We start from the raw sequence: 13,218 nt of genomic DNA, 5'->3' as shown, positions 1-13,218 counted from the left end.
GAGGAGAACCACCGCAGAACGGTGCCCCTCACCCCCAACCCCTCCAGACGATGCAAGAAGACGAAAGAAGACTTCCATTCTTCTTTCCTTCCTTTCTTCCACCTTTCCTTCTTCCTTCCTTCCATTTTTCCTTCCTTCTTTCTTTTCTTTTTCCTTCTTTCCTTCCTTTCTTCCTGTGTTTCTCCCTCCCTCCCTTTCTTTCTTTCTTTCTTTCCTTCCTTCCTTCCTTCTGTCCTTTCCTTTTTCCTTTCTTTCCTTCTTTCGTTCCTTGCTTCCTTCCTTTCTTTCTTTCCTTCTTTCCTTCCTTCCTTTCTTCCTATCTTCTGTCCTTCTTTCCTTTTTTCCTTTCTTCCTTCTTTCTTTGCTTTCTTCCTGTCTTCCTTCCTCCCTCCCTTCCTTTCCTTCTTTCTTTCCTTCCTTGCTTCTCTTTCTTTCTTCCTTCCTTCCTTCCTTCCTTCCTTCCTTCCTCCTTCCTCCTCCTCCTCCCTCCCTCCCTCCCTCCCTCCCTCCTTTCTTTCTTTCTTCCTTCCTTCCTTCCTTCCTTCCTTCCTTCCTCCTTCCCCCTCCCTCCCTCCCTCCCTCCTTTCTTTCTTTCTTTCTTTTTCTTTTTCTTTCTTATATATATTTCTTTTCCTGATGCTGCACAACGGTCCCAGGTTTCCTATCCACCCTGCCTGCCACTCCCTTTTTCCAGTTTAAAAGTTTGAACTGATAACATTTTCATCCTTTTTCCGATGAACTGCTCGTTGGTTTTACGACTGGAATCGCATGCGTGCCTTCAAGGGCACGAATGCCAGGAAGAGGTGCCCCCCTATCCCCCCCCCGCTTGCAGCACACGGCCTCTGGAGGAGATGCCTCCAAAATCATCCCACTGGGCTCCCTCCCCCAGGAAAACAGCCAGCCCCCATCCCTGGGGGGGGGATTTTTCCAAGCGTTTTTCACACTTACGACCGCGGTTGTGTAACTGTGAAAAATTCATATGCCCGGCAACTGACTCATATTTATGACGGTCACGCACGGGGGGGGGGTCCCTGATCCCCTTTTGCGACCCCTGGACAAGCAAAGTCAGCGGGGAGACCAGACTCACTTAACAACCGTGCTCCTAATTGAACAGCTGCAGTGATTCGCTTAACAACGTTGGCCAGCCGCCTCGTTAAAAACGGGACAAAATTCAGGGAACAAACGTCTCCCGTGGTCGTAAGTCGAGGACTACCTGCATCTTTAAACCCCCCTCCCCCAAACAGGCAGGAAAAGGGGGTTTAACTAGGGGGGGGGGCTCAAGAAACCCCCCTCTTCTATTCCTGCATGTTTACAATGGAAAGTTACTTAATTTATGATTTGGGGAAAAAATAATAAATCGGCTAATAAATTTTCCCCCTGGTGGTTTTATAGCTTTGGAGAGGTGCCGCAAAGAAAGGCCGTTCCCCCACTTACAACGGTTCATTTAGTGACCGTTCAAAGTCAACGGCACTGAGAAAAGTGACTTAGGATGCTTTCTCACACTTACGACCATCGGAGCATCCCGGCGTGTGCCAAATTCAGGCACTCGGCCACCGACTCAAAATTATGATGGTCGTAGCATCCCGGGGATCACTTTTGCGACCTTCGGGCAGTCCGTGAGGAAGCCAGATTCACTTAACAACCGTGTGACTCACTTAACAGCGGCAACGCCAACAATTAAAAACAGCAGCCCCAAAAGTTTGTACAATGGAGCAAAACTCACTTAGCAAGCGGCTCGCTTAGCGGTATAAATTTTGGGCTCAACTGCGGTCGTATGTTGAGGACTGAGTTGTGGCTAAGGAAGCCGCATGCAAAGGGGGTCGAGAAAGGACCTTTTTTGAGGGGGGGGCGCAGAAACAGACACCAAGAAAGAATACCCACCCCCCAGGAACAAAAAAAAGGTTTTTCCTGCCAACTTTTCAGCACCATAAACTCCTTGGTTTTGCATCCAGTCCCCAAGCTGCCAGTCCTCAAGGAGGTGGACGATGGGATGGCCAGTCCTCAAATTGGCCACGTTGCTAGTCCTCAATTGAGGCGCTTTGCACAGGCTCAGATGCCGGCGGACTTGCTTTCCCAGGGCTCCCAGGGGGCTTCGGATCAGCCCCGTCTCCTTCCCTACGGCGGTCATTAAGGGGGGCTCCCCTCCCCTCCCACAATTCCCTCCCTCCTCCCCTCCAGATTAACTTCTTCCCGTTAATATTTGCCAGGCGCTTCCTGCTTTTCCCTTTATCCCCTAATATGGACTTCTTGAGAGGCGACATGGGGAGCGCTCCATTTGGGGAAGGAGACTCCCAGACTGTCCCATTCCTCACCCCCCCTCACCCCCACCCGCTGGCCCTTCCCCAAATCCTCACCCCTCCCAAGTTCCCACGCCTGGGGGCGGCTAGGAAAAATCCTTAAGACAGAGAAAAATAGGGGAAAAGTCAAAATTGCAGATGTGTACTTTGCGTGCCCCTTATTTTCTATTGCAGGAAGACTTGCAAATTTCCTTAAGGGGGGGCACTCATCCCCCCACCCCCACCCCATTTTGGGGGGGGGTCTCTGTCCATCTTTAAACTCAGGAACGTAGAGGCAGGCAGAAATGCAACAGGGAAAGAAATTTCCTGCTTCAAAGCCAGCCAGAGAGTTTAGCAATGGAAAATACACAGGCCCATAGGCACAAACACAGAGAAAATAAATGCAAACGGAGGCTCTTGACAGCACAAAAATACACAAACAAACACAAACACACACCCTAAACTTCATTTATGCAAAGAGAGAATTTTTTTTTTCTGTTTTCAGGCAGAAAACTCCAAAACAGGTAGAGATTCTGACAGGCACAAAAATACACAAATGCACACAAACCCACTCACACAAACTACATTTATGCAAATATGCAACGAGGGATATTTTTTGTGTGTGTTTCCAGGCAAAAAAACTTGCAAACCAGCCAGAGATTCTGACAGGCACAAAAATACACAAATACACACAAACGCACACACACCAACAACCTAAACTTCATTTATGCAAAGAGGTAAAATGTTTCTGTTTCCAGGCAAACAAAAACCACAAACCAGCCAGAGAGACTGACAGGGCCAAAAGTACGCAAATACACACAAAGCCACTCGCACAAACTACATTTATTCAAAGAGAGAAATGTTTCTGTTTTCAGGCAGAAAACCCCCGAAGGAGGCAGAGACCAACTGTTTTGTGAGTTTGCGTCTGTTTGTGTATTTTGGGGGGCCTCAAGAGCTTCTGACATATGTGGGGCTTCCTGCCTGAAGCAGAACATTCCCCCGTTTGCACAAAACTACACAAACACACCCATCGTGTGCATTGATGCAAGTAGATGTATTTTTCTGTTTCAGGCCTCAAAATAATAATAATACACAAACACACAGCATGCTGTCAGTGGAACAGCTTGCCTCCAGAAGTTGTGAATGCCCCAACACTTGAAGTTTTTAAGAAGAGACTAGACAACCATTTGTCTGAAGTGGTGTAGGGTTTCCTGCCTGAGCAGGGGGTTGGACTAGACGACCTCCAAGGTCCCTTCCAACTCTTGTATATACACACAAGCTACATTCCTGCCAATAGTTGAGACTGGTTGCAGAATTTCCCCCCCCTCTCTCTCTCTCTTTGCCCCTCCCTCTCTCTCACATACACACAAATGCACACACTGAGACGGGCAGCAGAATCCCCCCCCCCGTGCAACACAACACACAACGCTTTGTGCCAAATATTGCTTTATCTCCTTCGAAGATGCTTCCGTTGGCTTCACAGTAAATAAATGAAAATTCCATATAAACAACCCCTGTCTGGAGCCCCCCACGAGCCCCCGGTCTCTTCCAACATCTGGGGGGCAAGGGGGCAATAAGAGGGGAGGGGGCTTCCTACTGGAGGCGACCCACAATTCGCAGACGCTTTTGCAATTGTGTCTCTCTTGCTGGTGGCTCCCCCCCCTCCTTATCCTGGCCTGGGGCTCCTCCCTGTGAACTCAACCCTTCCCTAGAGAGAGAGAAAAGGGGGGGAGAGGGGAGGGAAGGGGCGGGCACGGGGTGTGTTCGGTGTGTTCGCTCGCAAGCTACTTTTTGTGTAGTTGCCAGTGCCAGTTGCTAAGAAGTGGGGGATATATATTTTTTGCCGGCCGGCCCGCTTGCTGAGGATGGGGCTGGGGAGAAGGAGGAGGGTAAGTACTTCTGCTTTGAGGACCCCTCCCCAAAACGTGGGCGCTGGGCTCTTCAGGGTGGGTGGGTAAATGGGTGGGCTTTGTGCCAGGCGGCAATTGCGGGCTCGAGGATGTGTGTGTGTGTGTGTGTGGACGGAGGGGGATTTGGGTCTGGGGTCCCGGCTGGGCTGTCTTTAGGATGCTGGGGACAGGAGGGACTCCGGTGGGAGGTGAGAATGACCTTGGGAGGGGAAGAGAAGGAAGGAAGGGAGCTTGGGAAGACTCGGGAGAAGGGAGCCGGGAGCCCTGGGCTGTGCAATGCTCCCAACTTCGGAAGGACGAACGAAGGGAGCCAAAGGGGGTCCTTGGAGCATTAAAACCCGCAGGGTCCTCGTCCGTTTTCGGCCTTGCCTTCAAATGGAGCGGATTCCCCGTCCGATTTCCTGTCTGGCGCACCTGGGCGGGTTGACACTCTCACCTGCTTTCTCCAGGTGTGACTCTGGAGTCTGGACCCAGCCGGGCAGGGCAGGCAGGAAGCTCTTCTGGTGGGGAAATGCCCCCTGGGCCAGGAGGAGGGAGGCCGGGGGAAGGGCCCGATTTTCACCCGGTGTGTGTGTGTGTGTGTTTTCAGCACCCCAGGATGGCAAAAGGAGGGTCCTCCCCCCCTCAAAAAAACGGGCAGGAAAAGTTGGCATGAGAATAGCTCTCTTTTCCCTTCCCCTGAGGGAAACAGGGAATGTCTGTCTGTCTGTCTGTCCATCCACCTACCTCTTATCTATCTGTCTCTCTGTCTATCAATATTTATCTACCTATCATCTATTCATCTATCTTTATCTATCTATCTTTCTGTCTGTCTATCAATATTTATCTACCTATCATCTGTTCATCTCTGTCTGTCTATCTGTCTGTCTCTATCTATCAATATTTATTCTCTACCTACCTATCATCTATCTATTCATTTATCTATCTATCTATCTATCTATCTATCTATCTATCATCTATCATCTATCTATCTTTCTATCTATATGTATCTCTACCTACTTATCATCTATCATTTATTCATCTCTCACTCTCTGTCTGTCTCTCTCTCTCAATATTTATCTCTACCTACCTATCATCTATCTATTCATCTCTCTCTCTCTCTCTACCATTCTATCTATATTTATCTCTACCTACTTATCATCTATCATCTATTCACCTCTCACTCTCTGTCTCTCTCTCTCAATATTTATCTCTACCTACCTATCATCTATCTATCATCTATTCATCTCTATCTATCAATATTTATCTCTACCTATATCTATCTATCTATCTATCTATCTATCTGTCTGTCTGTCTGTCTGTCTGTCTGTCTGTCTATCTATCTATCTATCTATCTATCTATCTATCTATCTATCTATCTATCATCTATCATCTATCATCTATATCTATCTATCATCTAGCTATTATCTATTATTGTCTGCCTGTCTGTCTATCCATCTATGTCCATCCATCCACCTCTACCTATCTAATCTATCTATCTTCTTACCTACCTACCATCTATCTATCAACTATTCACGTCTGTCTGTCTGTCTATCTAATTATCTATTCATCTATCTATCTATTCATCTATCTATTCATCTATCTATTCATCTATCTATTTATCTATCTATCTATCTATCATCTATCTATCTATCTATCTATCTATCTATATCTATCTATCCATCCATCCATCCATCCATCCATCCATCCATCCATCCATCCATCTATCTATCTTTCTGACTGCAAATATATTTGGTGTATTTTTTGTTGGATGCGAATGGTTGGGAGAGAATAAACGACAGAGATCTATTCTTTGTTTTCGATCTCAGTAAGAGTTTGATTGCATTATAGGTTCTCCTTGACTTACAACTGCTTGTTTAGTGACTGTTCGAAGTTACAACAGCACTGAAAAAAGTGACTTACGACCATTGTTCACACTTACGACTGTTGCCGCCTCATGGCCACGTGATCAAAATGTAGACCCTTGGCAACTGACTCCTATTTACGACGGCCACAGTGTCCCGGGATCACGTGATCCACTTTTGCGCCCTTCCAACAAGCAAAGTCCGTGGGGGGAGCCGGGTTCCCTTAATGACGGTGTGACTCACTTAACAACAGCAGGGATTCATTTAGCAGTCGTGGGAAGAAAGCACTTAAAACAGAGCAAAATTCTTTTTAACAGCTGCCTCGCTCAGACGCAGACGTTTGGGGCTCCGTTGTGGTCGTAAAGTCAAGGACTGGCTGTGTAATTGACTGGCTTTGGATGCGAATTTAAGGATCTGGAAGCCACCCAGAGTTGTTTCCAAATACATTTAATAAATAAAAATGAAATAAAACCAAATAGCAATGGGACACCAAGGAAGTGACCGGCAGCCATTTCATCCTTCCAGGAAAATGGCCAGCACTGGTCTGAGGCTGTCTGGGATCATTGAGGGCAAGGATTATGGAAGGGGCTGGGGAACATGGGGCTGGGTGTCCGTTGCATTTTGGAAAGAGACCTTCTTTGAACTGGAAGCTGTTATCCTCAGTGATTTTTCCGGTTGGTGGTTGAATTAGCCAGGGGTTGAAACTGGATTTGGTAATAATAATAACAGAACGAATGAGCTGGAAGGGGCCTTAGAGGTCTTCTAGTCCAGCCTCCTCAAGCAGGAGACCCTATATTATATTTCAGATAAGTCTTCTTAAAAACCTCCAGCGATGGAGCACCTGCGATTTCTAGTGGCGTGTTGTTCCACGGGTCAATTGTCCTCCCTGTTGGGAAGTTTCTGCTCAATTCCAATTCGCTTCTCTCCTTGATCGGTTTCCATCCATCGGTGTTTTTAACCCAGCAGTTGAGCCGTTATTATTACGTGGTTCATTGCAATCAGCCAGATGTGCAGAGAGGGGAGGGCATTTTCTGGCCACCTAATAAGTCCTTCCCCAGGACTTGACAGATGGATAAAGGATAGGCAGATGTTGTTTGATAGTGTTAAAGATTTTCCGGTAAGGATGTCAGCTGCTCCTAATCAAAGCTGCCTTTTTTGAAATTGACCGGGGATTTTGTCAATGAGGAAGGTATTCATTGGTGCTCCAGATGTTTTGGATGATTATGGCCGGTCAAACAGGATTGGGCCTTTTGATCCACCTCTGGAGTCCTTCCCAAGGACCCAGGAGAGGCTAATGTGAATATTTCATGGGGTCTCAAAGATGTCCGCCTTTTGCAATTGACAAGACGGGGATTTTGTCAATGCCGCTGACGTCCAACGGCGCTACAGTTGGTCCTCGACATGGAGCCCAAGATTTCTGTTGCTAAGCGAGACATTTGTTCAGCGAGGTTCGCCTCGTTTTACGACCTTTCTTGGCCACTGTTGTCAAGCAAATTGCCCTGGTTGGGACGTTAGGTTAAGTCCTTTCTTCCCACGATTGTTAAGTGGATCCCTGCAATGGTTAAGTGAGTCACGCGGCCATTAAGTGAATCGGGCTTCCGACTGGATTTTACTTGTCAGAAGGTCGCAAAAGGGGGATTCCCCTGACCCCCCGGGACGTTTCCGACCGTCATAAATACGAGTCCGTGGCCAAGAGGTCTGGATTTGGATCACGCGACGATGGGCACACTACAAAGGTCGTAAGGGTGAATAACGGTCAGTGCTGTTGTAACTAAGTGAACGGTCGTAAGTCGAGGACCGTCTGTTGTATTGGGATGGACTTTTGCCTTCAGGATTGAAACGGCAGGGGGCAGGGTGTTGGTTGATTTTCAGATACAGATAGAGATGAACAGAGTTGGAAGGGACCTTAGAGGTCATCTAGTCCAACCCCCTGCCCAAGCAGCAGACCCTACACCAGGTTTTTTTAATAGCCAACACACACACATACACACATACACACGAACGAGAGAGTTCTATTTCTGACAGTGCAGGATTCCCTCCCCCCTCATCCCTTCACTGACTTCCTTGCACAACAACGCAGTGTGCGGCTGTGCGTTGCCTTCCGTCCTCTCTCTCTTCCTCGTCGTGGGCCGCGAGGGCCGCAATATCGCGGTTCGGATCTAAATGCTTAAATCAAACATTGACTTTTGCACGCCATCCTGAGCCGTGCTGGGCTTGTCCCGATCCCCGCCGGGTAGCAACCGTTCCGGAAATTAATCATAATTCTCCACCTTCCATTGTTTGGCATCGCGGCTGCCCTGTAAATCTCATTTTTTCTGTATGTGTGTGGTGTGTGTGTGGGGAATGTAGGGTGTAGTTAAAAAGTGTGGGGGGAGGAGAAATAGGATTGCAGCAGGAAATTGGTGATATTTGGGCTCCTTGGGCTGCGTCTGTCTGGCCTCCGTCCAGACGTTTTTATCCACGAGGAATTCCGACACCTCGCAAAACGGGGAAGGAGGAAAAAGGATTGGGGATTTTAAATACGCAAGGCATCCATCCTTTGTGCCCCCGGACGCGTGCCCTGTCTTGCACCAGGGAATGTTGCCGCGAGGGCTGTGCATTATGGGCCTGTGGCTGCACGTTTCCGAATCGGCCTGCCCGGCTGGTTTGCAAGAAGGTGGAGCAGCCGGTAGCAGCAGGCACACACCGGAGCCGTTTCGAGAGGGGTGGACTTCAACTCCCAGAATCCCTCAGCCGGCATGGCTGCCTGGGGTATTCTGGGAGTTGAAGTCCACCCACCTGCACCTTAATCATTGAAAGACAACTGGACTTCAACTCCCAGAATCCCTCAGCCGCCATGGCTGCCTGGGGAATTCTGGGAGTCGAAGTCCCCGTACCTTAAAGTGGGTAACGCTGTAAACAAAGGAAAGCAAAGCACCAATTTAATTGAGGGGGCCTGCTTGGCTTTTGGGCAATTCACCCCAAATGTGCCGGGGTCCCCCGTTTCTCCCTTCCGCGAACTTAACCGGGAATTCTGTTTTTCAGGGCACGGAGGCGGATGGAAGTGAAATCACCCCCGTCTTAATCCTGTCTGTCTTCACAGCCATCTTGGGATCCTTGCAATTCGGGTACAACATCGGGGTGATCAATGCACCCCAAAAGGTAAACCAACCAAGCTGCGTCCTGGGGCTGGGGAGGGGAAGCCGTCAGCGGAGTCCATTTCGAAAGAGGTGAAGAGCTGCTGAAGTCGTTTCCGAGAGCTGCTGGGTGGCTTTTTAGTGGGTGGTGGGTAGGGTGGACTGATTGGTTATCTGGCCTTAAGACCAGTGTCCTCTCTTAGTGACCACCTAGCTCCGTGTTTTTCGACCTTGAGGACTTTAAGACTGGTGGACTTCGACTCCCAGAATTCCCAGAACTTGACCAGAATTCAGCATGCCTCCATCACCATTACAACTCAGTCCATCCATCTTCCTTCCTTCTCTTCTCTTCTCTTCTCTTCTCTTCTCTTCTCTTCTCTTCTCTTCTCCCTTTCCAAAGCTTATGGACTTCTCTGGAGGTTGTATGGGTTGATTGGTGGATGAAGACCATCAAGGCAAGGTCAACTTTTAACTACCTCCTAGAATGTTCTCCATGAAGATGTCTCCCCAACCTGATCCTTCAGCTCTTCCATCAGTGCCTCCGTCGCCATTATAACTGAGTCTTTCTTCCATACTGCTGGTCCTCCTTGTCTTCTCATATCTTCCCACTTTTGTGGACTTCCCAAGATAGCTGGGTCTTCCCATGGATTGACCTTCTGACTCGCGATCAGTTCCCATTGACTCCAAGGATGTCCACGCATGAAGATCGATCTCCAACCAGGTCCTACAGCTCTTCCCGAGGTCCTTCCTGGAGAGCTAGGTCAAAAAAGTCAAAATGGCCACTGCAACCGTGGGACCAAAAGCTTTGCCCTGCAAAAGTGTGAAAAATGGAATATTCAACTGAATATTATATCAAGCTTCTGGGTGGGACTTCTGCCATTGTGATAGTGTCCCACCTAGAATATTTTAAATGTGTACAGGCTGTCCTCAACTTACAGCAGTTCATTTAGCGACCGTTCAAAGTTACGACGGCCCCGAAAAACAGTGACTTAGGACCGCTTTTCATGCTTTATGGCCTCCTCATGATCAGGCGGTGAATATTCAGGCGCTGGGAGCACGGACCCGTAGTTATGACGGTCATAGCATCCCGATCCTCTTTTTCGACCTTCCGACAAAGTCCGTGAGGATGCCAGATTCACTTAACAACCGGGACTAATTTAACGACGGCAGTGATCTCCTTAACAGCCGTTAAACTGGGACAAAATTCCCTTAACAATTGTCTCCCTTTGCGGCAGACGTTTTGGATGCCATTGCGGTCGTAAGTCGAGGACTGCTTGGATCTTCTAGTCCGGAGAACGCTTCCCCTTTGCCCAGAGTAGCTCAAATCCACACAAAGAGAAGGAAATATCGGACAATTCAGATCTTGGGCTGTTCCTGGAAATGAACGGAAAGCTGCAGGAAACACTTCATTGTTGTTCCTAACAGACAAGTCTCAGAAATTTCCTACGTTTCCTAAAATAAATCAATCAATAAATCTCCTCAAAAGCAAGCAGAGCCGTTGCGTCTTGCGGGGAAAAAGGCATTGAAAAGGCTGAATGTTGTTGTTTATTCGAATTCTCCCCTCCCAGATCATCGAGCAGAGCTACAATGCGACCTGGATGCACCGTCAGGGCGTGGAGAACGCCACCTCCATCGACCCGGCCCTGCTCAACGTCCTGTGGTCCCTCTCCGTCTCCATCTTCTCCCTTGGAGGGATGCTCTCCTCCTTCATGGTGGGCGTGGTCTCCGAATGGCTGGGCAGGTGAGTCCTCCCCCTCCCTCCCAGGGTGGGCTCCTACCTAGCGGGGAAGAAGGGGAACCTCCTCTGAGCATGGGCAGAGCGCGCTACAAGCAGAGGGCGAGGGCCCAGGCCCAGGCGGCTAGACCCGCTCACGAATGAACCGAAGAGGGTCCTTGATTCACGAGAGGCGTGAATAGAGGTGGTCCTCGACTTACGACCAACGTTTCTGTGGCTAACGGAGACGTTCGTTCAGTTATTTTTGCCCCATTTTACAACCTTTCCTGCCGCGGTCGTTCAGCGAATCGTTGACGCGGTTAAGCTAGTCCGACGGTTGTTAAGCGAATCTGGCCTCCCCCCCATTGACTTTGCGCATCAGAAGGTCGCCAAAAGGGGGATGGTGTAACCACTGCGACCGTTGTAAACCAGAGCCTCTCGCCATGGGTCCGAGTTTTGATCGCGTGACCGCAGGGAAGCTTCCACGGTCGTAAAGGTGAGAAGGTGTCCTGAGAGTCATCTTTTTCAGTGCAGTTCTAATTTTGAGCAGTCACTAAACGAATGTTGTAAGTCGAGGACTGCCTGTATGGAGATATTTCCCACCACTTTGCGGCAGTTGTGAGTTAAGTGATATATGTTGTATTTGTGCTGATAAATAAATAAAGGGAGACTAGCATAGATCTATTTCAAGCTATTTAGCTCTCATCAGCTAGCCATACCCTTACTGGGATTAGAACCTGGGCTGTATTACATATTAGGCAGATGTGTTAGCCACTAAGCCACAGGCTCTCCTCCTTATCAGCTGAGCCAGGGAAATAGGTATGTATTTGTGTTACAACCCCTGGTATGCCCAAATATGGGAGGGAGCTCACTACTCCCTCTTTCTGTCATTCGGCTCATTACAGAAGACCATCCAGGCAGAAAACCATATTTTTATTTTTAATGTTGCCTTTGCTATGTTTGTGTTGTATTTGTGCTGATAAATAAATAAAGGGAGACTAGTATAGATCTATTTCAAGCTATTTAACTCTCATCTGCTAGCTATACCCTTACTGGGATTCGAACCTGGGCTGTATTACATATTAGGCAGATGTGTTAGCCACTAAGCCTAGTTTATATATATATTAACTTGGTACACAGATGACTTACTCTCTGGAGAAAAATACTGTGGGGGTAAGACACCCCTAACAGCCCTTGGGGGTCTGCGTTCCATTAAGATACAGCCTGTTGTGCCTTAAAATGGCTTCTACCGTACTGCTGTAAAATTGATTCTACTGTAAAGTGGAGTTGGCGCGGTAACGGCTTCACAGTACTCCACAAGGGGGCTCCCTCTGGTAAGGGGGAAAATCCAATATTAGAAATTACGTTTGGTCCGGACATTTTCCCCCCTATAAATAAATACCCGGGCAATGCTGGGCTATCGGCTAGTCCTGGTTAAATTGACGGGCGGAACACGGTCTGATTGGGTTGCTACAGGCCTTTCTCCATGGGGGAAACCCCCAAAAGTTGACGGGACCCCGCCTGGGTGCAAAATGGGACCTGCCCCCCCCTCCTCCTCCCACAAGCGAGCTTCGTTGTCCATGCCATGTGGTCTCCTTTCCTTCCAGAAAAAGGGCCATGATCATCAACAACGGTCTGGCCTTCATCAGTGGGGGTTTGATGGGGCTGGCCAAGCTGGGCAAATCCTACGAGATGATGATCTTCGGCCGGTTTGTGATCGGGACTTTCTCAGGTAAGAGAGTGGCGGGTTGGGGGGGGGGTGTCACCGTTTCATGCCCCTGGCGGGTCTTGAGTAACGGAGAGGAAGGGAGCCCAGAGGAGGAGATCTTTGGGGGGACTAGAACTCACCATCGCCTGGTGATTGGCCCAAAGTCACCCAGCCAACTTTCATGCCTAAGACGGGACTAGAACTCCCAGTCTCCTGGTGATTGGCCCAAAGTCACCCAGCCAACTTTTGGAGGGGACTCGAAGTCACTATCTCAATTGCACTGAATCAGTCTTGACTAGAATGGTATCTCAATGCAATCAAGGGATGGATGGATGGATGGATGGATGGATGGATGGATGGATGAAAATTGACCCAATCAACCAATCAATCTTCCAACTTCTACAATATGAGAAAGCGGATAAAAATGTCCTAACATCAAAGGAAGCAGGGCTGTTGATGTGTGTGTGTGTGGGGGGGGGGGGGGTTTGAGCTAACCCAGGTTGAGCTTCAGTTTCGCAAATCCGGGGCCTCCTTCCTGTCAAGCCTCCATGTTCAGGAGCAGCATGCCTCCACACTAGTCCAGTGATGGTTTTTCAACATCGTTTTTCCCCCCACTTCAATGGATTCCCCCTCTGGGTAGGGGCAATTTA

At 48.7% G+C, this 13,218-nt stretch overlaps 1 protein-coding gene across 2 annotated transcripts in view; it reads left to right on the top strand.

Moving 5' to 3' along the window:
* The window catches only part of LOC309382106 (solute carrier family 2, facilitated glucose transporter member 4-like), a 36,424-nt gene that overhangs the window by 9,701 nt on the left and 13,505 nt on the right, over nucleotides 1–13,218 (top strand). The window contains exons 1-4 of one of the 2 annotated variants that reach the window (XM_081933582.1): nucleotides 4,066–4,165; nucleotides 9,055–9,171; nucleotides 10,715–10,887; nucleotides 12,468–12,592. In XM_081933582.1, the coding sequence (XP_081789708.1) occupies nucleotides 4,142–4,165; nucleotides 9,055–9,171; nucleotides 10,715–10,887; nucleotides 12,468–12,592 (439 nt within the window). In that variant the 5' untranslated portion in view covers nucleotides 4,066–4,141. Of the gene's footprint in view, nucleotides 1–4,065; nucleotides 4,166–9,054; nucleotides 9,172–10,714; nucleotides 10,888–12,467; nucleotides 12,593–13,218 lie in introns of those variants that run through there. The other variant, XM_081933581.1, reaches the window with a different exon arrangement.

This window comes from Natrix helvetica (assembly GCF_964273705.1).
Source record: "Natrix helvetica genome assembly, chromosome: Z".
Classification (NCBI taxonomy): domain Eukaryota; kingdom Metazoa; phylum Chordata; class Lepidosauria; order Squamata; family Natricidae; genus Natrix; species Natrix helvetica.
Note: the sequence above shows the minus strand (reverse complement) of the source record. Positions and strands in the feature narration are given on the sequence as shown.